The sequence below is a fragment of the Myxocyprinus asiaticus genome, chromosome 8, assembly GCF_019703515.2.
Source record: "Myxocyprinus asiaticus isolate MX2 ecotype Aquarium Trade chromosome 8, UBuf_Myxa_2, whole genome shotgun sequence".
NCBI lineage: Eukaryota > Metazoa > Chordata > Actinopteri > Cypriniformes > Catostomidae > Myxocyprinus > Myxocyprinus asiaticus.
In genome coordinates this window covers 4,617,614-4,644,932 of record NC_059351.1, presented here as the reverse complement: position 1 = coordinate 4,644,932, position 27,319 = coordinate 4,617,614, and the positions used below count along the sequence as shown (strand labels likewise).

Sequence of the window (27,319 nt, the reverse complement as noted above, 5' to 3'; positions counted from 1 at the left end):
TGGATTTTGGCGTTTCAAAATGTTGGCGCCAATTCACTTGCATTGTGAGGACCTACAGAGCTGAAATATTCTTCTAAAAATCTTCATTTGTGTTCCGCTGAAGAAAGAAAGTCATAAAAATCTGGGATGGCATGAGGGTAAATCATGAGAGAATTTTCATTTTTGGGTGAACTATTCCTTTAAGTTCTACTGCAATAACCTTGCGCTTCCAGTAATATCTGCAATGATTAAGAATTAACTTGAAAATAAGCATTATGGACAAACCTGAAAAATAAAAGAAAAATTGCCGCTTTGTCAGTGGTTCTGATTTGTATCATAGAAAAACATACAGAAAAATGATTGACAACAGAAAGGGAAGTTTATTAAGTTTTTGAATTGCGTCAGTCATTTAACCATCAACACATTCATAATACAAGACTTACTATTGAAGTTTCAAAAGAGAAATGTATTAGTTGGCTTGAAATGCCATTTTATGACATTAAGCTTTGGGTTTATTTTTGAATTGCCTGAAATATTCCACAAATCTTAGGCTGACAGTTGGATGGGGGCGCCAATGAGAAATTTTGGATGCTGGACTATAGATTTAATTATAGTGTTGCATGATTTAGCATTTGTGTTTAACAAGTGGTATTTCATACAGAAAAAAAAAAAAAAGACTTAAAAGGACAATATATTACAGAATGTTAAATGAAGACTGCAAACAGTACAGTTGTGCATTTTGGTACAGATTAAAAAACCTTCCGATTTCCATCTACATAAAAAAAAAACATATATTTGATTATTTGTGCCATTAAAATGTGTTGTTTTATCGTTTGAAATGTAACTCTCTGCTTTACAAACATAGATAACACAAGTCTACTATAGCTATTATATTTTCATAATTATTTCATTTCCAATATAGTTCTGAAATAAGATAGGAGTTCGGTTGATATCCTCTTCCATTTCCTTTCTGAACAATTATCTGGATATGAGATTCAAAGTTGTAATAATTAAAGCATTAATAAATGAAACAGGTTTATCAAAAGCACTTCCGTTCATGACATCAAACATGACATTAATTAAACCAACACGACAGTGTTTGAACAGAAAGAGACTTGTGATTAGGCGTAAATGAGTGTTGTCTACGTTGGCTTCAGTCATAGTCAGTCACAATCAGAATAAATAGTAATAATCATTGCTGACACGTACATTCATCACAACACAGTGCTCTCTGATTAGTAGGTGTGATTGGTGACCATAGCTCAAAAGAATCTCACAATGTCAATGTACAAACACAACGTTACAAAAGAGAAATAGATCAGTCAAACGGCTTCCACAATAAAATGGTCTGTGTTATGCACGTTTATTCCTTTGTGCGTGTGTGTGTGTGTAATTGTATTTGCCTTTGCATGCCCGTAGGAAACCCAGGCAGATGATACACAATGCCTTAAAATAACAATAATCAGGTTGATCGAAACTGCAAAACATCCTGCAGAAGGATCAACGTTATAGGGGCACTTCACCAAGACTACATAGCATTTAATTAAGTGGCATTACATGTATTCATCCATATTTACAAGGGCAACCATTGTTCAGTATATGCAGATACTTTAACAAACAATATCCTTTGGAACACAATGTAGCCCAGCTCTACCAATGGCTGTGTTTGTCAACATGTACGAATTGCTTAATGTGCATTATGGCTGTTCTATAAACATGTTATAGAGTCCAGATGCAGTGCCTCTAATGTAAAACAGGAAATATTTTACACCCAGATTTCTTGTGATGTCCACTGTCTCAGCTCAGTTAGAAGTTCAGGGTCTCTGACATCATCTTCCACCAGTCCATGAGCTCCTCTTTCTCTTCCTCCTTCCTTTCTTCCAGCGACTCCAGCTCAAAGTCCAGCTGAGAGAGGGAAGGCATGAGAGAAGGACATGAGATGTTACACACCAAAAATTATTTGAGGATTTGCAGCTTTAAATTTTATAACACAATTACATCAAATTGAACTGAGTAATGTTTAATAAAATAAACCTAAATAATGTAAGTTTTATTCATTTGATTTAGTTAAATGTAACAATAATTTCATTAAAATGTATTAATTTTGTAAAAAAAAAAAAAAAAAAGAAAACAATTCAATTTGTTGGAATTTTGTTATGAAATTGAAATGCGTAAATCTTAAAAATGGTCTAAAATATTTTTGGAGTGTTTTAGGAGAAGGAAAGAGAAACTACAGTGGGGTCCACGGGCCAAAAAAAAAAGAAATAAAAAAATAAAAAAAAGTTCTTAGGATAAATTATAAGAAGTTCCTAAGAAAGCTCCAAAGTGCAATTCTTGAAAAAAAATTAAGAGTTCTCAAAAATGTTCTTAAGAACATCTTAATTTTTTTCTTAAGAGTAAAAAGACAGGCTTTGACATTGTCTGATCATACTAACCTGCTCATGGAGTTACCTTGTCTAATAGCTTACAACAAATTCAATACTTCAACACTGGCAAATCATAGCAATAAATGTATCTTTGAACCTTTTTTAAGTAGCAAGCACCTCGCGATCATTTTTTTTTAATTTATTGTTTTATATAAAGTGTGTGAGATGTTAGTTTAACGACATTACCCATCATAGGAGAATTTACTTTCTGGTAACCATTTAATTAACTTTTCATTTGACATGGAAGAAAAGAAAAGAAACAAATACTTCAGTAGACAAGAGGTTCTTGTTGAGGGAACTACTGCAAGGAAAAAGTTCTCCTTGGGAAGCTTGATAATAATATCACGTCGGAAAGTAAGAGGCGGGTAAATGGAAAAAGGTGGCGGAGACTGTCTCCGCTGTGGCCAACTCCGATAGGGATGTGGATGGGGGATGGAAACGAAAGTCTCAGCTTACTAATGTTATATTTATTTTGTTTCTATGAACTCTAAAGATGGCGGAGAGAGCGCGCTACGCAGCACATCTGTTTGAATTAGCATGATTGGTCACCACATTAAGCAGCGTCAAAACAACATTTACATGGTTTACAAGCTGAAAATAAAAATAACATAAAACATAAAACAGTCAAAAAAGTGTTTTGGTCTAAAATCACATTTCTACATAAACAGCCCATTGCGACTTCTAACATGATAGAAAGTGTCACATTTAAAACAACCCAGTAAATTCATTAAACATCTTACCTTTTAGGATTTAAGACAACTGTGAGGTTATCCTAACTTTAAGATGTTATTTTTTAATAATAAAATTATTATAATTTTTTTTTTTTCAAGAATTTGAATGCTTCTTAAATTTTTATGAAAAAAAACTTTCTTAAGACTTATGGAGTGGTGGCGGTGTAGTGGATTAAAGCACATAACTGGTAATCAGAAGGTTGCTGGTTCAATCCCCACAGCCACCACCATTGTGTCCTTGAGCAAGGCACTTAACTCCAGGTTGCTCCAGGGGGATTGTCCCTGTAATCAGGGCACTGTAAGTCGCTTTGGATAAAAGCGTCAGCCAAATGCATAAATGTAAATGTATGTATGTTCTTAAGAAGTTTTTCGGGAATACAAAATATTCTTAACTTGTTTCTTAAGTTAGGTAATGGTAGTTAAGAAGAAATTTCTTCTCAAGAATGTTTCGTGAATCTGGCACCAGAAGTCTGAGACCACATTTAAAATCTGGGATGTTTACTGAAATCTAAAAATAAATGGGGATTTTGTTATATACATGTTATAATGCAAAATTAAGATTCTGCTCTACTTCTAAATCACTAATCAAATGTAGGCAAACTTGTGGCATTGACTATGTAAACTCCTTTGTACAAAAGAATTTCTTTGTTTCCATTGAAGCACAAAAAATGCTATTTGAAACGTTCTCAAATCATTCTGGGATTTCATCAGGTTTGCACGCACATGTTGAGTCCTTGCTAGCTCGATTGTATGTTATTATAAGACACATTAAGAAAATACTAATCTAAAGTACTGTACTGAAAATTTAAGGAAATTTGGCGTAATTTTAAATTTAAAAAAATGCAAATTGTAATATCAAAGAATTTTAATAACAAAAATTTTTATATTATATTAGAAATTATATTATTAGACATTCTGAAATTATATTAAAAGGAATATTCCGGGTTAAATACAAGTTAAGCTCAATCGACAGGATTTGGGCATAATATTGATTACCACACAAATTAATTTTGACTTGAAATTAAATCGAGGTGACAGTGAGGCACTTACAATGGAAGTGAATGGGGGCCAATTTTTGAACGTTAAAATACTCACTGTTTCAAAAGTAAAGATACAAGACATAAACAATATGTGTGCAAAAAATGATTTTAATGTGATAAAATCACTTACTAACCCCATCTGTGTAAAGTTATAGCCAATTTTACAACTTCGTTGCCATGACGATGTAATGTCAACAAACCCTAAAACCCTAAAATGACAATTTAAACAACTTTACAGCTCATATAATACCCAAGTTTTAACAGAAGAATTAATGTAAGTGCTTTTATAAAATTATTAGCTTCACATTTCTGCCTTTAAACCCTCCAAAAACTGGGCCAATTCACTTCCATTGTAAGTGTCTCACTGTAACCTCCATTTTTGCTTTTTTAAGAAAAGGAGGGCCGAGTTAATTTTTGTGGTCATCAACATTATGCTACAAATGCTGTCGATTGAGCTTAACTTGTATTGAACCCGGAACATTCTTTTAATACGCTGTATTTTCACTAGTGGTCTCAGAATATGGCCCCCATTGTACTTTATCCGGCAAATGTATTTACCCGTGTAGTAGGGCTGTGGGGAACAGCCACTTTCTTCACCACAGTGAGATATCCAGGAGCAGATGCTGATACTTTGTAGTTACCAGGAGCCAACAAGCGCCAATAATCGCCATCCTTAGCTGAAGAAAAAGAGAAAGAGATTTACATATGAAATGTATGCTTTTTTTTCCATCACAAGGTGCAATAAATGGCCACTAGATGACAGTCCTACACACTAAGCGTTCACTAGAATTATGAGTTGAGTTGAGTAGCTCAGTGGTTCTCATCCTTTTTGACTCTTGCACCATTGGATCAAACAATGGCATGAATTTGAGGTGGGAGTTGACCAAAAAGTTCAGGAGTGTTCAGGAAGCCAGTTGGAAGCCAACCTTTGCAATTCTGTTCAGTGACATTAGCGGCACAGAAATTACACACCTCACCTTTCAGTTTAATTTGGCTGATAATCCAGATGTGTGCTTGTGTGTGTACCTGTTGTGATGTCGTGGTCAATTCCTTCAACAGAGATAGAGGCATTTGAGATGCCGTTGCCTTGGAGATCACGAACAAATCCTGCCACTCCTCTGTGAACCTGTGAAGGACAGGAGGGATCAAAAGGGATGAATATATACACCCCCCATTCTAATCCTCACTTTGCGAGTTTGAGCTTCAGCGAAAACAAAAACTAGGCATGTGAAAGCACTGGAATCGACTGTACCTGCTCTATGTAGTTGACAAGTGAGTTGCGGTTCTGGTCCCAGTATTGCTTGAGTGTGTCCTCGGTAGGAAACTTATCACAGCTCAGTTCCAGAGTGATCTCAAAACAATTGCTGCTCAAATAATTGAAGTCCTGCATACCTGAGAGAGAGATAGAGAGATGGAGTGTATAGATTTAACACAGCTTTTCATAATATTCTTATGTTGGCTGTCCTTCGTGTGCGGTAGGCTGAGTACACAAAACATTCAGCATAAAACTAAAGCTGACTTTTATACTAGACATTTTGGAAACATTTATCCATTCCCTTTGCAAATCATGTATTAAACCTTCTGCTTTTAGCAGTAATAAAAAAAGATCTAGATGTATATTGCACAGAAAAATGTCCTGAGGAAGTACAAAATCCATGGCATAATTTACAGTGAGGTCCAAAAGCCTCAAGACCAATAGTGAAAATGCTGCTATTTTCTCTTTTTTTTTTTCTTAATGTAATGATATTTGTTTTCATTACAAATTATAGTATTAATATTATAATTGTAATAGATTATTATGATAAATAATAATATATACATTAAATATATATTTTTATTTTATTTAATATTATTAATAATGACATTACTATCACTTTTGACATTCTAAAAATTATTAATTAACTATTATCAGTATAACCATTTATATTTATTATATACACTTTTTTAGTAAATGGAATGTCTCTCTCTTTAGCCTTAATGACAGCATGCACTCAAGCTGTCCAAGGAGTCCATGAGTTTGTGCAAAACCTGAAGACTGATGCTATGCTAGCATTATTTGAGAATGAACCAAATGTTCTATGCATCGTGTGTGCTCTTTGAAGTAAATCTAACTTTTTGTATGAAGGAGGTAATGTGATCATTGTCACAAATTTGCTTACTTTGATTAGTGGCCAAGAAAAAGTGCATCATCTTTTTTTTTTCTCCCCAATTTGGCATGCCCAGTTCCCAATGTGCTCTAAGTCCATGTGGTGGCATAGTGACTTACCTGAAACCAGGTGGCAAAGGACGAATCTCAGTTGCCTCCGCATCTGAGACCATCAATCTGCGCATCTTATCATGTGGCTTGTTGAGCGCGTTACTGCGGAGACGTAGCGCGTGTGGAGGCCCACGCTATTCTCTGCGGCATCCACGCACAACTCACCACATGTCCCACCAAGAACGAGAACCACGCATTATGGCAACCATGAGGAGGTTACCCCATGTGACTCTACCCTCCCTAGCAACCGGGCCAATTTGGCTGCTTAGGAGACCAGCCTGGAGTCACTCAGCATGCCCTGGATTCGAACTCACGACTCCAGGGGTGGTAGTCAGCATCAATATTCGCTGAGCTACCCAGGCCCCTCTATAGTGCATAATCTTAAATATTTCTTCTTAATTTGCATAACAACGTATGCAACATGAACAACATTTACAATTTTTCAAAATCCTTAAACTAAATTCCAGATTTTCAATGTGGTCTCTGGACTTTTGGATTCCATTATACATGTTTACACCAAACTGATACAGGTACCAGATGATCGATTTACTTAAGATGTGAATTGTACCTCCAGGTACACTGTACCAGGCTCCTCCATTAGTGATGCCCTCTTTGAAGCTGGAGTCATCATCGTTCTTGCGGCACGGTGGTCGGTTTGGGTCGGACATCACTGGGTTATAGCTGGAGTAGGCCTTAGCCAGACTCTTAAACACCAGATCATCTGGACTAGCGCTATATTCATGTGTAGAGCCTGGTAAACAGACAGAAAGAAGAAAGCTTTTAACTAGATGCTTGTTCTATCATTACCAACTCAGTCTTTAGTACTTTAGTACTCATGGAAAACAACACAACTAAATGACTGTGTGCCTTTTGCCGGTGTTAATTTTGTGATGATCACATGGAGAATGGGATTTCGCTATAGTTAAAATTTCTGAAAATTTCTTCACAAACACAGTTGAAAAATAATCTTACAACCGATTTGAAAGAAAAGGTTTATTAATGGGCCAAATGACGACAAATTGTGCAAAAAGGTGTCTATAAAGGTGAGGGTTAGTGTCTAGAAATGATAAATAGATAGGTGTGAGGTTGGCTTGACAAAGCCTTGTCTAAACGTTTAAACTAGTTTTAAAAGTTTTAAGTTTGATGTTTATACAGAAATTAGAGTAAGACAAACAGCCAGATTGATAGATGGAAAGAGAGAGAGCAACTAAAAGCAGGTAAAAAGCCTTGTGTGGGTTTGTTTACCAACATGATCACACAGGACGTCGGCATGCTGTTTCCGAAAGTTCCAATACCCTAGGAGAATCAAGGACAGTATGCAACATTTCCCACCAGACATTTTTGCATCGGTTTCAGTGTGTTTACCTTCCCACGTGGCTCAACCGGCACCTCGTTGCGTCAATAGCGTGAGAGACCTGGGTTCGTATCCACGTTGAAACCAGGAAGGAATCGCGTTTGCTTAATTAGTGACAAGCGTAATTCAGAGATTGCACTTTTCCCCCTAACATTTAATTTTGACTCCACTAATGGTTAGGTTTAGGTTTGGGGGTAGAGGCCTTAAATGTGCATTACTCTTTATGGTATTACATCCTGTACAGCTGAAAGGAACTCGCTTCAAAACTAGCTTTTGGCGACCTCTCCTGTACATAAATGGAGCTCACATGTTCCTATACGCCCTACAGCACTTACCGCTTTGGACACTGGGGGCAGTGTTTTAAATTTCGGTAAGCGTATACTGATTTTTGCTAAAGAAAAGTCGACCTACTCTTTCCGATTTCACTGTGAGATTAGACTGTTTACGTAGAGTATTCCGTTGGCCAATTTGCATTCCATCAATGTAAATCTATGGGATTTTTCAGAGTTTTATCTTCCGCTGTACATAAACCATAAGTCTGATCAGTTAGAAAAGACATAGCACACTATTCCAGAAGAGTCTAAAGCAGGAGTCCCCAAAATACTGCCCCCTGAAATGTTTTGACCAGTCCGTGGAACCATGCTTGTCACAAGTTTTGACCTACAAGCACTGGAAGCGTGAGACTGCTCTGGTGGCTTTTCATGCTTGTAAAGACTGATTATAACGTGAGCCAATAGCATTCAGGTGCGGGCTGTTAAAGAGCATATCATTGGTTTCACCCACTGAAGTTTGAGTCAATCATTTGAGTTTGAACCATTTGAATGTACTGGTACCCTTGTTCGCGATTGAAATGCACGAATCAGTCATCTCATTCGTGAACAAGAGGATCTGTTAGGCTGAACGAGAGGAGGCAAGTCGTTTGTTCAATTCGGCAATCTCGTTCAACAAGAAAATGGGCCAGATGAATTATGAATACAATGGAGTGATTAACAACTTATTACAATGACATAGAGACTTAATTGAAACTCATAATTACGTATTTTAAACTTAAATAAAAAGTCATGCTCAGCAGTTGCACAGTATGATAGAAAGGTTTTGATGTCATTTGTGGAGAAACGCTTATGGTGTTTGAACACTCTTAAACAAGTCTCTTCATAGAATTGTTGACACTCAAATTTTAATAAATGATAATTAGACTTGTTCAAATTGACCCTTCAATCAGAATCAGAATCAGAATGAGCTTTATTACCAAGTATGCTTACACATACAAGGAATTTGTCTTGGTGACAGGAGCTTCCAGTGTACAACAATACAAAAACAATACAAAAACAGCAGCAAGACATAGATAATAATAAAAAATTTAAAATAAAACTAATTATACACATACGTACAGACACACACATACATACATACATACACACATACACATGGGTAGTGCCCCGCCTTAAAAGCGCTTCTGACCAATCCTGTCTTAGCAACTGTTGCCCTGCCGCCATTACGCGTTTGCTATTTTCCAATAACAGCCTATGGGAGTAATGTGTGTTATAAGACGTTATAAACAGCTCTGCTCACTTACGCTAATGTTATTAGATGTGTAATCGCTATTAAATATTTTCTCTTTTCAAGTGACTAAAATAATCTTTTGCCTTGATTCTTATTCATAGTCTCCACAGTTTTTAACCAAATTACTGAGAAATTGTACAGTTTCTTTTACAAAAAAAAAAAAAATCTGAAAAATATGCATTACAATGTCACTCTTCATACCAGCCCACGTAAAAATATTATCCATTCCATTTATGAGAATATTTTGCCAAAAACCGCGTTGTTCATGACAGTCTCCCATTCATTCTAATGGGGAGTTCTGCAGAACTTGTCAGAGTGAGCAACAGGGGCGGCCAGGGGTGGCCGTGGCCACCATGGACTGAAGCCTGGCCACCCCACTCGCAATTGCCGTTTTGGTCATTTTTTGTCTAGTGCACGATTTAGTAAGTCTTTCTACCCCAACAACCACCATCACCAATCCCCCCCACCCCCAGTCCAACGATATGAACAACAAAAATTTTGGGGACCCCTTGTCTAAAGGTCTGTACCATGTTTTGTGAATGTAGCCTGAAAGCTCTATGTGGAGTTAGTGTTAGAAGTTAAAACCCTAAACAAAGTTTGTAGAATAACAGTATGTTTGCTTTATCAAGCCAACATAATAAGCTTAATTTAAGAATCAGTGATGTCAACGGGAGCTTCTTACAATATAGGATTCTGTGTGTGTTTATGTATGTAGTTTCTCACCACTGCGTGTCTCATCATATGGGTAGTTGGCCACCACATCTCCTCCATGCAGATTGGCTGACAGGACAAATGGAATATCCATAATCCAGTGAATGACAGCCTTAGTTTCTGGTGCAAGCTGTAACACACACAGGCCAAATTATACCTGCACAAATTAATTTTTACCAGCTCAAAGCAATTACATTGATGTGATGCCCCAAGGTGTATAACACTGCTAATATTAAACTGCAATATTTGTAAACCCTCTCTCACCTTTGTGTTTTCATCTACTGCTTTCTTCATGTTTTTCAGGAGGTGGTTGTTGGCTCCTCCCTCTCTTTCATTCATATAGACGATGCGATCAAGGTCTGGAAAGTTCCGGTTCAGATCAATGCCCTGAGCATTACTGCGGCCCACAAACCAGTCCTTCATCTCACCAGGCTACACACACACATTATAAAAATCAACCCATTTGCAGAGTTATTATAATGTTTAGAAAAAGCACTGAAAAATAAGCTCAATTTTTAAAGGAGAAGTTCACCCAAAAATGAAAATGTTGTTAGTATTGACTGACCCAGTTGTTTCAAACCTGTATGCTGTTGTTGTTGTTTCTTTTTCCCATGGAAATGTATAATTTTTGAAGAATCTTAAAGAAATAGTTCACCCTAGGGGCCTGGGTAGCTCAGCGAGTATTGACGCTGACTACCACGACTGGAGTCATGAGTTCGAATCCAGGGTGTGCTGAGTGACTCCAGCCAGGTCTCCTAAGCAACCAAATTGGCCCAGTTGCTAGGGAGGGTAGAGTCACATGGGGTAACCTCATCGTGGTCACTATAATGTGTGGTTTTCACTCTCGGTGGGGCGTGTGATGAGTTGTGCGTGGATGCTGTGGAGAATAGCGTGAAGCCTCCACACGGGCTATGTCTCCGCGGTAACGCACTCAACAAGCCATGTGATAAGATGCGCAGATTGACAGTCTCAGACGCGGAGGCAACTGAGATTCGTCCTCCGCCACCCGGATTGAGGCGAGTCACTACGCCACCACGAGGACTTAGAGCGCATTGGGCATTCCAAATTGGGGAGAAAATTTAAAAATATAATTTAACATTACTGAATCAACCTGAATATATTACGTTACACCAACAAAAAAAAATAAAATTTTTTTTTTTTTTTTTACGGTTAGATTGGGTAGAAACAGCTCCTTAAGGGTAGCATTTTTTAACAGTGCAGGTGAAAGATAAACAGACTGAGAAGTAAAGACAAAATTTAAGACCGAGATGGAAATTTAGGTTACTGGTCATTTTGCAGACGCTTCATAATGCTGCAGGAAATGTCAGAGACCTGTACAATGAGTTTGGCTAAAGAAGGAAACCTGAAAATAACCGTTTCTGCTTTAACGTACAAATAAAACAATATCACTATCTTTGACAAAAGCCTTTACCACAGCTGTGACCTCTCTATCCTTACTGAATTCACTGTCTCGTGAAATCTGTTATTTCAAAATACTGTACCCATAAAAGATGCGTGGGTACAGACAGCATAAGGATGTGGTGAACCACAGTAAAGTGTTACGAAATCAGCACATCTGCATTCAGATAAACAAGTGTTATGTTCTCACGTTATCTTGAGAGGACAGTAACAATTCAAACATTCATCTATCCTCCTACACCGAGCAGATGCATTCAGACACAGTCCAAGATATCACTAAAACTTTTAGCTTCTCTTTTGTTGACCCTATCAAGGGATCTCTCTCTTCAGCTCTGGGATTCTCATAAAGGACTGCATGAATACAAATGTGTTACCTGTGAAGCTGCTTTCTCGAAGCCATCAGGATTCATGGAGGGCATGATGTGAATGCGTGTGGAGTGGATCAGGTTGATGATGGTGTCGTTGCCCTCCTGGTACTCGTTACAGAGATACTGAGCCAGATAGATGAGCAGCTCTCTGCCCACGGCCTCATTGCCATGCATGTTCCCAATGTACTTAAACTCTGGTTCACCTGTCACACACACAAAAAAAACAGTCAACAGAGTGGTTCTCAAAATGTGGGGTGGTAGTGTAAGAAAGGGAGCAGGAAACTGACCTAGCTCTCTAATCTCGTTCAAAACAATTGAGACTTGTGTATACACATGTGCATTAGATTAACTGACATAAACAATAACTAAAAGTTGATTTGCCAGTTATTTTTTGAACAATTAAGAAGTGAAATGTCCTATTTAGAAGTTACTGACAACAGAAACATTAAACACAATCACACTACCATACATTTTTCAAAGACAACATCAATAGTAACATACTAACTGAACTGACCATATTTAATATAGTATATTTGACAATTTGTCAATAATTTATAAATATTTTTTTCTTCTGCAGATCACAAACAAAGATTTTTAGAAGAATGTCTCAGCTCTGTAGGTCCATACAATGCAAGTGAATGGTGATCAGACCTTTGTAGTTCCAAAAATCACATAAAGGAAACATGGAAGTAATCCATATGACTCCAGAGTTTAAATCCATATCTTCAGAAGCAATATAAAAGGTGTGGGTGAAAGAAAGTCCTTTTTTTTTTTACTTTAAATCTCCACTTTCACTTTTACATCTGAAAGTCACATTTGGTGCCTGTTTAGTTTCAATTTCACATCTGAAAGTGAAGTTAAAGCGGAGATTTAGAGTAAAAAGGACTTAAATATTTTTCTGTTTCTCACCGACACCTATTATATCACTTCTGAAGATATGGATTTAAACACTGGAGTCATATGGATTACTTTTATGTTTCCTTTATGTGATTTTTGGAGATACAACATGTCTGATCACCATTCACTTGCATTGTATAGACCTACATAGCTGAGATTTTCTTCTAAAAATCTTCATTTGTGTTCAGCAGAAGAAAGAAAGTCATACATATCTGGGATGGTATGAGGGTGAGTAAATGATGAGAGAATTTTCATTTTTAGGTGAACTAACCCTTTATGCTACAAAAATGACAAAAACACCATAAAACCACAGTAAAAGTAATCAATATGTATCTCATTGTGTCCAAATTTCTTGACGTCATATGGCACGTTTTGTCACAGATGCCATGAAAACCAATGCCGCTCAATGTTATCGACATAGCTGCCATATTTGATCGAAGCACTATATTAAGGATTTGATAGTGAACAAAATTAATTTATCATTCAATGCACAAAGTGATCATATGGCTGAAGACTTGGAGTATAGTGCGTGATTCGTAACAATTACTTTTACTATGATTTTATGGTGTTTTCTGTTCTTTTTCAATCTTGATTAACCAGAGTCATAATTTGCTTGCATTAAAGCAAATAAACCCTGTGAAGCCTTTTTAAAAATTAACATTTTGTGTTCCACGGAAGAAAGTATGTCAGTTTGGAGCGACATTAGGGTGAGTAAATAATGACCGATTTTTCATTTTTGGATGAACTATTCCTTTCACTACATTTCCTAAGTACCATGTCCATGCTGTTCCAACGTGATGCTGTTGATTTTAATTCAAAGCACAGAGCTTGAATTGTTAGTTTTATTCGTTTACTTCAATGACCTAGGTCTCCCCTTGTTTATGGAGTGTGCTGGTTGAATCTGGTCTATAGGTTGTGGATTTATTAAGAATTACTCCTCTGAGAACACCTTGCCAGATGTCAAGTTCAACACACAGAGAAAGACAGAGTGATGGGGGCTTTAATCTACATAACATCCATAAAAACTGGCTTGACTGAACAGATGGAGTAGTAATCAGAATAGGCATACAGTACATGACTTTTCAAATGTTTTCAGATACGTATGTCCATAAATGTTTGTAATGATAAAAGTAGCCAGTCTGCATTCACACAATACCCTGACCCTTTCACCCTCCCTAACAATTTCATGCTCAAAATACAGGCATTAGGCAAACAAAAGCACACACACAAACACGCTTCATCCATCATGTAACAAAAGCACAAATCAGGAAAGGACATTTGCAGTTTTCTTTGTGAGCTTCTAAGAACTAGTTTGATAGTTAAAGCACACAATACAGACTGTTTGCTCAGAGCTTACTAATATACAATGTGTAAACAACCATTGCCTGCCATTTCGCTCTTAAGGAGAGTTTAAGCACTGTATGTGAGAAATGAGCATTTAAATAGATGAGTGAATCTGAAAAGCATGTTTACATTGGGGAGAGCTGTTTATAAAGCCAGTAAATAAACCAGTTTAGCAGGAAAACAAAGGCATACAGTATTGCATGCACGCACCTATGGACATTTATTCGCCATGCACATTGCACACACACACACACACACACACACACACACACACACACACACACACACACACAGATTGGAAGCAGATGGAAGCAATGTTTTATTCAGCAGGGGTCCTCACAGGCTCTGGCCTTTTCAGAGCTTATTTATTGCCTCCCCTGAACATCTGAATATTCTACATCTCGCAATTAAAGAGCGGCATGCTCTTAAATAAGAACGCATGCCCTCATCACATTTACAACCAGTCTTTGAAGCTCCAATTACTTCAAAATGAAATTATAGACAAACTCTTTTGCAGATGTTAAAGTCAAAGCAAAGTATTCCCAAGCTGGTCCACAGGAAATGTGCATCTGAATGAGCGTGTGTGTGTGCGTGCGTGTGTGTGTGTGTGGATGGGTGGATGGATATTTGGGTGAGAAAGAGAGAGTGTGAAAGTGAAGGTGTTTCCTATTTTGATTAGTTTTTAGCACATTTACTAAAGAAGTTATGTCAGGATCTCCTGCTTAACATTAACTTAACATTGCCACAAACTCGCAATCAAGACAAGTTACAGCTTTCTAAACAACTTCTAAAATGCAGTAAATGTCTCAAAATAATGTCTAATGCAAGTCACCGAAAGGGACAAAAAAAGCCCCAAAAATCAAAAGTGTGAAATAGTGAATTCCTCTATTTTTAGAAGTTCTCCAACATTTAAGAAACTTAATAATATTCTATCTACAGTTGATATGGGTGTCTCTGCAGACCTGTGACCTGTAGTTGTCAGATATCTGAAAAGTAATTTCAGAGGCAAATATTCCCCCTTAATTAAAAAGTTATGAAAATAATAAAAATCTTTTAAAAATGTTTACTGTCAGATCGATGCATCGCAAAGCATTTTTAAACTCCTAGTCACATACCTAAAGATTAAAATGGTCAGTAGTTAACACTTTACAACAAGGAACCTAATAAGGTAATAATAACAATTAAATATCATTTTTTGTCGCATTTATTAATCTTGGTTAATGTTCATTTACAAATACACTATTGCTCTTTGTTAGTTCATGTAAGTTCATTATGCAAAATTATTGTATGTATTATGTAGATATTAGCATTAACCAACATTAATATATGCTGTAAAAGTATTGTTCATTGTTAGTAAGTAGATCTGTGTTAACTAATGTTAACATTTATAACTTTATTGTACAGCGTTATCGATTGGTGCATCAGGTGTGCGAGCGGTTTTTAGCAGTGGAGTCGTTAGGCCTGGGCTTCCAGGGCATAAGCCCTGGGTCGTTTTGTACTAGCCCCGGGTCTTTTGATCCAGTTCCAATAATATATTTGTACTCTGATTATTTACCATAACGGCATTGCTGAGCAATTATTTACAGACGTCTACTTGCATGTCTTGCAATCATACGAATGCACCGCTTACTTCGCATGACTCCTCCCATGATCAACCCCCCTCCCGCGTCCACACACACACACAGCCATATCACCTGCCAGTCCAGATAGAGTTGTAAATGCCCCGTTATCACTCAGCATAACATCTGTCAAGAGTAGCAGCATAAGACGAAGTGGTAAAAAATGGATATTCATAATTTCTTTAGAAAGAAACAAGGAAAATGCAAGCATTTAGAACAGGAATCGGTAGCAGTGGATGAGTTTGAGAGGATGCCAGAAACTCAAAGTGTAGCAGCAGAGACAGAGTTAGCGGCTACAGGTTTGTGCAGGGTTTGTGTTTGCTAGCTAGCTAACCTTAGGGCTCAGTATAACAACGGTTAAGTAAGCATTTATTTGGGAGAACACGAAACAGCTCAGTGACCTACTAACATTATATACTGTAAACCACGTAGCTAGAACTATATATCATTGCTGGTTAGTGTATGAACACACACGATAAGAAAGTTTTGTTTAAATCTAAAACAGTTTCCTTTTAGTAACAAAATGTGTTCATATAAACAAATGCATATTATTTTTAAAATCAGAGTATTCTTTGTTTTTTATCATTAACACTAGAACTACTGGAATTCTGTTTCTACTAGAATGGCCATAGTAGTCATTTTGACCGCTAGATTCCAAACTCTATAATCTCAATTCAGTTCAGACACTTCTATTCTATTCAACCATTGTACTGATCAACCAGTTTAATCTAGCAATTTGTATTTGTGAGCAAATTAGCGATAGCACTCGAGACCGCTAGCAACGTTTCTTTGACAGAGACAATGACAGTTGCTATAAAGCAACCATCAACCGCGGGAAAGATTGACATTAGAAGTTCCGTGTGGTCAATATGACCGTGCCTGGTAGTTACAGGTATAATTGATCATTATTTTCTTTGTCTTTTGTGTAATTTATATAAAAAACTTTATAAATGAAAATACAGACACTTTTAGGAAAAGTCAGGTACCAGCAGGATTGTATTCAAGTTATTACTAAAATAATATTTTCATAATATACAAAAGCATAAACATTTTACTATGTTCCCTAGGCTCTGCATTTAACTTTAATGAAGAAGCAGCAGAATCATTGATTCTATGAGTATATAGTATAGTACCTACTGACATGTTGCATCTTTACTTTGCTACTTTGCAGATGAGACAAGAGTGAGGGCAGATGAGAACAGCAGGCCAATTAAAGACCTAGAGCAGCAGCAGGCAGGGGCAACTGGTCGGACCATTACTGATTTAGGAGACACAGACACAGGCCCTAAACAAGTAAAGCTACCTCAATATCCCCTCGAACGTTTTGGATTGCGAAAAAAGGGCCTAGTACAATATGATGGAGACACAAGGAATGAGAGAGACAGACAACAAAGAGTACAATATGATGAAGACACCAGGAAAGACACAGAGTATGGTGTGCGTTAACAGAAAAGGTAGATACAGGAGTTGTTACTGAAACGGAATAAAGTGTTCTTCCAAAACATTCAATTTGTCAGTAATGCATTTAGCTGTATTTTGCGCTTGGGGTGCGGTGGGTCTGTGTCTGCGCAAAACCCCTATTCTCTTCAAACTCTAAAAAGGCCCCTGGTTTTTAGCAGAAGATGTACAACAAGTGTGAAATCCCACACAGATTTTGAAGACAAAACTCCCCGTTTAACATAAACAGCCTGATCTCATGAACGTTATGTGGCCGTGAAAACATTTTTTCAAAGTTACATGCTTCTTGACAAGTTTGGCTGCAGTTTCCCAGTGAAATGTCCAGAGGGGGGCGCCAAAAGCGAGTGAAATTGTGTCGTAATCAGACGAGGATTTAAGATGAATATTAGATGGAGGTTTTAATGAGTAAAACATGCCTCCTTTACCTAAAACTTTAACCTGAACCTAACCAATAATGATCTAAAATCAAATGAGAGGTGAACAAAACAAACATCCTTACCCTAAACAAACAACTAAACCTGACTGATAGTGTCCAAAAACAAAATGTGAAATGAAAAGCATGTTTTATGGAGCAACCACTGCATTTCGTGTCACTTCTAAGAAAGAATCATTTCATTAAATTATTTCAAATATAGTGCAATAAATGGAAAAGGCAAGCATTAGAAAATAGCGGGAAAAGAAAGCACTTATCTTAGTTTGTTAGTATTATGCAGATGACCTACAGGGAATTTCCAGTTACACTAGTTACAATGTAAACATGTAAACTTTTTTGTATTAAACGATTCCTTTACTGGACAATGGTGTGCACATACAGTAATTGTAGTCAATAAAAGATACTTAAAAGAAAATGTATCAATGATTAAGTTAATAAGTTGAATATGCACTGTATATACACTGAATATACCCTTACAGTTCGTGTTGTTGGTGTAATCCAATTCAGTGACATTAAATTATATTTTGGGCTTGAATCAGACCAGTTCATTTAGATGTTACCATATGAAGCACATTTTTTTTTAAGCGTAACATTTTTTTGTTCTCAAGTGCATGCAGGTTATTCATGGTTATTATTTCCACATTTTCCCTACCTGTATAATAAATATTTACTGCGCATAGGACATAACTGACCTCATGTAAGCAAACCTCTCTCGCTGTGTGTGGGCTGTGGAGTAAATGGTTTCTTTCAGGTCAATTTCCATAATATGATGGGCACAAAGAGTCCTAAATGAATAAAATCTCAGATGCACTTTATTATTTATCCAAAATCCCCAAAATAACCAGAAAAAATGAAGATTTGGTGCATAACGCAGGACTTTTAAGTATAAACAAGCCTGAAATACAAAGGGGACTCTTATTTTTAAATGAAGAAATTATGAAAAAACTATCGACAACTACCGGCACAGATTTTTGCCGATAACAATAGTTCCAAACAGCAACTATCGGGACCGATTAATCGGTAAAACCGATATATCGGTCTACCTCTACTCCTATTATCCTGTTTTTATTGTATTATATGTGGAAATTTCTGCATACTGTACAGTGTTATTGTCATTTTTCCAAAGAGGAACAATAAAGCCTACCTACCTAACTTTAGCCAGAACTTATTTATCTTGTGTATTCAGCAAGCTAATGGGTAAATGTGTTGACTATCTGATATAGGTGCTCTCACATTCTCACTCAGCAGAGCACCAGATGGCCTGTTTCTGAGTGCATCCCAGCCCCTGTAGCAGACGGCATTGCACGCTAATTCTTCCACTCATCCTCTTCCTCATCTGACTGAGCACAGGGAAGTGCGTGGCTCATGGTGCTAAGCTGATCTGTCTCCAGGGCAACATCTATTTCTGCCGTAACACTCGACATTAGCTGCACCCATTACAGAGCCGCCTGATGACAGGGCTATATCCCATTCTCTCTCTCTCCCTCACATCTGTATGCTGCTGCTGAGGTGCCCCTGGTTGCCTGTAGCTACGAGGTGTGGGTGGTGCTGGAAACTCATCTGGTAGCAATAAAAGACTAAATGCAATGAGTCATATCTACGCAAACACACAGAGAGCCAACCATACTATTTAAGGAACAGGGGCACTACTTTAGGATGAAGTCTCCTCCTTTCACACTACTCTTTCTAATACACACAAAAACACATAAGATGATGTGTACAGCATTTACGTGTCAAATGGAGATATATGTCTCTCAATTGGTCTCCACCATGAAGGCAAAACCTGACCCCCTCACCCCAGAACTCCACAGCAACACAGAGACTGTAAAAGACTGTTAATCAGCTTTGCAATGAAAACCATAATAAGTTGACTACTCAATTGGGTGAGTAAACTCATTCACTCAATTGAATTGAGCAATGCCATCTCCAAAACTTGTGTAATTAAGTTCACTTAACTTGGTGTTCATAATGAAAGAACTTAACTATTTAGGCTAAGTTAAGGTAACTACATGCACGTAGACTTATCTCAGATTTGCTATTTAAATGTAGTTTTTTCAACTTAATAATTTTAATTGAATGGACTCAAATTTAGGTCAAACAATAACACAGCTTAAAGGGTTAGTTCACCCAAAAATGAAAATTCTCTTCTTTTACTCACCCTCCTGGCATCCCAGATGTGTATGACTTTCTTTCTTCTGCTGAACACAAATTATGATTTTTAGAAGAATATCTCAGCTCTCTAGGTCCTCACAATGCAAGTGAATGTGTGCCAAAATTTTGAAGCTCCAAAATCCACATAAAGGGAGCATAAAATTAATCCATATGACACCAGTGATTAAATCCATGTGTTCAGACTCGATATGATAGGTGTTAGGTAACCAAATGTTTACCGGTTAGAACAAAATAAAAGAATGGTTAATTACGTTCTTTTTAAAATGACAGTACTCTGAGCTAAGTGGAAGGTGAAATACCAATTGCAGTGTTGCCAGATCTCACAAGAGAAACAAGCTACCTGGTCTGGAAAAAGCCACCTGCCAAAATAAGTGTGTAGAGCTGAGGAGGGCGGGGCCGGGCTGGAATGAGACACACCCGGTCCCCAATCAGCCTGATAGGGCGCGCGAGGGATAAAGGCGGCCGGGGACGACAGTTCGAGAGAGAGAGAATTACAGACAGCTGTGCTGTGTTTTTAGTTCTGTGTTTTTGGTTGTGTGTTTTTGTGTGTGTTTTTGGTTAATAAATTATTATTTAAGTTGTCAAGCCGGCCTCGACACTGCCGTTCACCCAGGGGAGCGCCGCTGCCGTCCGACGGGGGACGGAGTAGCCCGACCACCCCGGCAGCGGCTCCCTCGCTCCAGGCGGTCGGGGAGTCCCGTCCCCACTCGCCTCGCGGACGGCGGCCGTTCCCCGCGTCCGGGTAGTCGGGCTACTCCGTCTCCCGTCGGACGGCAGTGGTGCTCCCCTGGGTGGACGGCAGTGTCGAGGCCCCTGCGACGGGAAACCCTCCTCCTTCCAGGTTTCGGCACCAGTGTAAGGGGGTTTAGAGGAAAGGAGGAGGCGAGAACCGGCTTGACAACTTAAATAATAATTTATTAACCAAAAACACACACAAAAACACACAACCAAAAACACAGAACTAAAAACACAGCACAGCTGTCTGTAATTCTCTCTCTCTCGAACTGTCGTCCCCGGCCGCCTTTATCCCTCGCGCGCCCCATCAGGCTGATTGGGGACCGGGTGTGTCTCATTCCAGCCCGGCCCCGCCCTCCTCAGCTCTACAAAGTGGAAAAAAGCTAATGATTTCTGGTGTGGTGGATTTATCAGCACAGAAATCATAACAAGCAAACAGCTAATTAACAGTTAAGTATAATTTTTATTACAGAGCTGCTTCTGAGTCAAAATCCAGCAGCATCACATCTGTATTATTTAATCATATCTGACAAAAATTCAGTGAAGACTTGAGAAACAACTGAGAAATACACTTTTATCTCTAATAATGTTTTTCTTGTATCTGGATTAGCCATGTATGTAGATGTGGTATTAATACATAGTTGTTAAAAAGGTCTTTAGGGGCCTGGGTAGCTCAGCGAGTACTGATGCTGACTACCACCCCTGGAGTCGCGAGTTCAAATCTAGGGTGTGCTGAGTGACTCCAGCCAGGTCTCCTAAGCAACCAAATTGGCCCGGTTGCTAGGGAGGATAGAGTCACATGGGGTAACCTCCATGTGGTTGCGATTAGAGGTTCTCGCTCTCAATGGGGCGTGTGGTAAGTTGTGCGTGGATCGCGGAGAGTAGCATGAGCCTCCACATGCTGTGAGTCTCCGCAGTGTTGTGTACAGTGAGCCACGTGATAAGATGTGTGGATTGGCGGTCTCAGAAGCGGAGGCAACTGAGACTTGTCCTCTGCCACCCGGATTGAGATGAGTAACCACGAGGACCTAGTAAGTAGTGGGAATTGGTCATGCCAAATTGGGGAGAAAAGGGGAGAAATTTATTCACAGAATGCAACGTCCACAACGGGCAATTATGCAAAGAAATATGTGATGCAGCAGTTTCCTTCAGGATCAAAGCACATGTATAATTTTTTCAGGCAACATGAAGTAGTGTATATAACTGGTTATAACCGGTTACAAGCATTTAAAAATAATGGTGGTGGTTCAACTGCATGTACTTGTGTGTGGCTTCCTCTTTTCATGTATCTATTAAATCGTTTGATAGTCTTTTATTGTTTGCATCTGCACTCAACAACGTTACACAAGCACAACATGCCCTGTGTTTTATACCGTTTTAAAGCAGCATATTGCATTCGACATTGTGTGACTTTTAGAGGTAAGAGGTAAAGTTATTTCCTCATCCCCAATAATATGATACAAAGCAATATTTGTTCATTATCCTACTTTGTCTAATGCTGCTGACTTTATGACTGATCTTCGATATCAATCTTGTCTTACTGTGAATTAAGACAAATTTCCCTCTTGATGGAAGAATAACACGAAACCCACATAGGCTTTAAAATAATGTTATTTTACTTGATAAGCTTGATAACATTGTGCAAACAGTTCTACGATCATATAAGTCATATAATGCAAGTTATAACTGCTTACATAAACATCTGGACTTGTGTATACCGAAACATCTCCTTATGGTTCAACACGCGTCTACAAACAACATAGAATGGCAGTGACAACTAGACAGTGTGCCCTCATCCACTTTCATTCATTTCTGTCTTTTTATATTCAGGTTCCAGGGGTTTTGTAGATCAGTGGTTAGATGGATCGATCAGACGTCTGCATTGTTTCACTTTTCTTGGTGCAAAGACAAAATGGCACATTTACCTATTTAAATGAATATCAGATACTAAAACTACATCGAATTATAGTCCTTACCAGGAATATACTTTAACGTCTGTTATTGTTTATGCTTGAGGACTTGCTATTGGCTGTTGTCATTGCATAATTAATTAGGTACATCTGGGCAGGTTTGAGGACTGTTTGGGGGTGTTATTAATTAACATTTAAAAGTTAATGGGGGTTATAGTTATGTTTTAAGTTCCGTTTGATGTTAATTATGTCGTTTTGTGGGGCCTGGGTAGCTCAGTGGTAAAGACGCTGGCTACCACCCCTGGAGTTCGCTAGTCTGCTAGTTCGCGTGCTGAGTGACTCCAGCCAGGTCTCCTAAGCAACCAAATTGGCCCGGTTGCTAGGGAGGGTAGAGTCACATGGGGTGACCTCCTCGTGATCGCTATAATGTGGTTCGTTCTCGGTGGGGCGCGTGGTGAGTTGAGCTTAGCTGCCGCGGTGGGTGGCGTGAAGCCTCCGCATGCGCTATGTCTCCGTGGCAATGCGCTGAACAAACCATGTGTAAAGATGCGCGGGTTGACGATTTTAGACGTGGAGGCAACTGGGATTCGTCCTCCGCCACCCGGACTGAGGCGAATCACTACACGACCACGAGGACTTAAAAGCATATTGGGAATTCCAAATTGGGAGAAAAAGGGGAAAAATCCAAAAATAAAAAAATGTATGTCGTTTTGTGTTATGACATGGGTTTATTTTTTAGTTACCCAGGGTGAGATTAGTGTTCCTTTGAGTTAGGTGTGATACTGTTTGAGTTAAAGCTAGAACTCTCAAAGCTTTTTGGAACTCAGAATCAAGTGAACCAATAGATCTGGAAAATAAGTCATTGGCTGTGTCTCATTTCAAAGGCTACATCCTCCGGAGGTCGCATTTGTCGGCTGCATACGTCATCAAGGCTGTCTCGTTTCAGAAAAGCGAATTCGTCCACGAAGGCCGCCTCCTTTAAAGAGGACGCTTGCTGGTGAAATCACATGACTTGCCCAATATGGTGCAAACTTAGGAGACTTGGTTAGAAACAAATGCTTCGTTAAAGCTTACAGAGACAAGTGTCTTGTGCACCCATCACTTAAGTTTGCTGAAGCCTGACCTGTTAATTGCATAAGCGAGACATCAGTTTGATCATTATATTCTATCAAGAAAAACAATGACTCAAAGTGGCTAGTAGTCACTTCTATTCAGTCAATTCCCATGCTATGCTACTTTTAACGTGTGCGTCGGAAGTGGGCATATTTTTATGTCAGCCGAAGTTCAGTTGAGGTGTAGGGGAGAGGGGGCACAAACTAACACTTTTTGGTTTTCTTAAGTTTGTGTAAATGTACTTGGGGTTCGATGTATTTTTCTTTTTTCACATTAATTTCACATGTGTCTATTACACATATGTGGTCTTGTTTCATAAATACAGCCTATATTTTTTTTCGCAATCTACCTCGACAGGGCACATTGTAACAAGACCATATAACAGCTTAAAATCCCCCTCTAACAACTGTATCTGATCTAATTAAAAAGCCTAGAAGATAAACGACATTTGAATGTCAATAAAAGCCATTTATTAACTTTGTCATATCTAATATAGCAATAATTTTGACACTTGACAATAAATACACAACAAAGCCACAGCAATGACCGAAATAATGCATGGATTGAAGACAAAACACACTCACATGCATTAAGGGGAATTATGTAAATTGCATATCTGACTGCATGGAATTGCATATATTTTTTGTAATTGGGGCACATTGTAAAGCAGTTTTAGGAACTGGGATTTAAACCTGGCTGGTCACTTGTGCTGGCTATCTGAGAATTAAAAGACTATGTAAGATGCTAGCTAAAAGATTGGAGATTAAAATGATACCAAATTTACTTTCATGTGATTGTTTACTTTTGCTACTCTAAAATGAACTTTTGGCGATATCTTCGAAAGTTTTTTTTTTTTTTTTTTTTTTTTTTTTTAATCTACACAGTTTTGATATGGCAACAAGTAAACAAATGACATTTTGTCTTTCCAGCATGTGTGGGAACATTTAAACCACGTGTGTTACAACAAGCCCCAGGTTAGTTTATGCCCCGCTCGCGCCTAGGCTAAAAGTCTTTATATAATTGCAATATCCTTTACAATAACAATGTCTAGCCTATTACAAGCTGCTCTAAATAAACAACATGTAGTGTTATGCTATTACTCTGTAAAACATCTAGAGTAATAACATCATAACGTGAATACGGTAACGTAAATTTTCTTTTAACTGTGCAGGCCCAGTATTAGGCGTGATGTGGAATTACAGATACTGCAACGCTCGCGAAATGGCGTTCACGCGCACAGTGAGAGCTGTGATCACATCTCCAAGAGACACATTGAAACGCACCTGCGCGTCACAGTGACCCAGGAGAAGCATCCATGCAATGATTAATGATACACATGCAAAATGACTGAATTAATTAAAATGAGATGTGGAAATGCCAAAGCGTGTCTAAAGCAATCACTGAATACCACGATTTTTAATAGTAGCCTAGAGGCAATTTTTAATAGTAGCCTTGAGGCAATTTTGCATTGTCAAAGTTTTGACATTTGTGAAATTTAAATTTTAAATTTTGAAAAATTAAATGTCTCAAAATAAACATTTAGTGCATGTCTCCCTTCGCCATGAAATCAGATGTTATGAGATGTGCTCATTTTAAGACCCAATTCCATCGACTGGAGGAGAACAGAAGATAAAAGTGAAATAGCCTACCTAAAGCCAATATGAAACACACAACTGTGACAAAGATTATTTCAATGGAAGGGTCGCTGTCATATGAAAGCACCCTTTAGCCTATTGATCGGTGCCTTTAATTTATGGCCCTATCAAATTCCATCTGGATAAACATGACACTTAATGGGAAAATGCGTGATTTATTATATGGCTTTATAGAGCTTAATTGGTTTATGATGATATTGTGTTCCTTTATAATAATATGTCATGGTTGATCTTCTCTTACCAGGCTCATGCACCCCGGGGTTGTCGCTCATCTCCAGCACCAGCAACTCTCGCCCCTCAGAACTCTTTCCAACCGTGTAGATGCGGGTGATGGAGGGGCACTGCAGCCACACGGACACCAGCGCTTTCCGCATCTCCTCATGTCGGTGGTACTCAAACGAGAGGCCTCCTTCCCCCGCAGCATCCCCGCCCGAGGCCAGGACCAGCATCACCAAAGCCCCGCAAAACACCGCCGCCGCCGCCGCCGCCGCACGCACCTTCATCGCTCTGCTCTCTCTAAACACTTAACACCGCTCTCTCTTCGTGTATCTGTCACTTTTGGCACTGCTGTATTTCCTTTCAGTCTTCTCCCCTCTCGTTTTCTGCGTCGTGCCTCGTATGCAACCGCAGAACTGATTCGCGAGCACGAATCCCGACTACCTGTTTAAACACGGGAGCGCGCGTGTGGTAGTGGACGTGGAGCGCGAAGCTGCTGAGCGCAAGGTTACACACGCGCAAAGGGTGAACGCGCACGGTGCTACCCCTGCAGTGGCGTGGTTTACAACATGACGCAAGAAAAACATAAATACTATTTTAATCGAGGAATACGAGAAGGCTGTGTACCCATCCACCCATTAGGCGAATGCATAGAGTAACAGTAAATAAAGAGCAACAGTTTTGCTGAAGCCCTTAAAAGGCTGCCAGCACTACTGGCAATAGTCATATCGGGATTATAAACCCACACATAGATTGCTTACTGTTTATAAATGTGGATGACTACCTTCACTTCTTACTAAAATGGAGGGAACAAATCTCCACTTAAAAATATTTAAAGATTACGAATATTAAAGGAATAGTTCATACCAAAATGAAAATTCTGTCATCATTTACTCACCCTCATGCCATCCCAGATGTGTATGACTTTATTTGTATGTCAGCTCTGTAGATCCATACAATAAAATTGAATGGTTGCTGGAACTTTGAAGCTCCAAAAAGCATTTAAAGGCAGCATAAAAGACTGCAGTGGTTAAATCCATGTCTTCAGAAGCGATATGATAGGTGTGGGTGAGAAACATATCAATATTTAAGTGCTTTTTTACTATAAATCTCCATCTTTGACCAGCCTCAATAGGTGGTGATATGGATGAAGAATGTGAATCGGCAAAAAAACGAAAGAAGAAGAATGTGTAGTGAAAGTGACAGTGCACACTTAAAGTAAAAAAGGACTTAATTATTGATCTGTTTCTCACCTACACCTATCGTATCACTTCTGAAGATATGGATTTAACCACTGGAGTCGTATGGATTACTTTTATGCTGCCTGTAAATTATTTTTGGAGCTTCAAAGTTCCAGCAACCATTCAGTTTTATTGTATGGACCTACAGAGCTGAAATATTCTTCTAAAAATCTTCATTTTTGTTCTGCAGAAGAAAGAAAGTCATACACATCTGGGATGGCATGAGGGTGAGTAAATGATGGGAGAATTTTCATATTTGGGTGAACTATTCCAGTAACACTTTATAATAAGGTTACATTTTTTTAAATGAGTTAACATAAGTTAACATGAACTAACAACGAACAATACTTTTTAAGCATTTATTAATCTTATTTTACGTTAATTTCAACATACAATGGCAGCCAAAAGTTTGGAATAATGTGCAGATTTTGCTATTTCGGAAGGAAATTGGTACTTTAATTCACCAAAAGGGCATTCAACTGATCACAATGTATAGTCAGGATATTACTGATGTAAAAAACAGCATCATCACTATTTAAAAAAGTAATTTATGATCAAATCTAGACAGGCCCCATTTCCAGCAGCCATCACTCCAACACCTTATCCTTGAGTAATCATGCTAAATTGCTAAATTGCTACTAGAAAATCACTTGCCATTATATAAAACACAGTTGAAAG

At 38.4% G+C, this 27,319-nt stretch overlaps 1 protein-coding gene across 1 annotated transcript; it reads right to left on the bottom strand.

Moving 5' to 3' along the window:
- Window positions 1–339: 339 nt before the first annotated feature.
- Window positions 340–25,868, bottom strand: LOC127444496 (carboxypeptidase E-like). Its single transcript, XM_051703870.1, has 9 exons — window positions 25,426–25,868; window positions 11,855–12,051; window positions 10,326–10,493; window positions 10,074–10,191; window positions 7,002–7,184; window positions 5,429–5,568; window positions 5,203–5,302; window positions 4,735–4,853; window positions 340–1,884 (listed from the first exon to the last, which is right to left on the bottom strand). Exons 1-9 carry the CDS (start codon window positions 25,685–25,687, stop codon window positions 1,786–1,788), a joined length of 1,386 nt encoding a protein of 461 aa, XP_051559830.1. The 5' UTR covers window positions 25,688–25,868; the 3' UTR covers window positions 340–1,785.
- Between the last annotated feature and the right edge of the window lie 1,451 nt (window positions 25,869–27,319).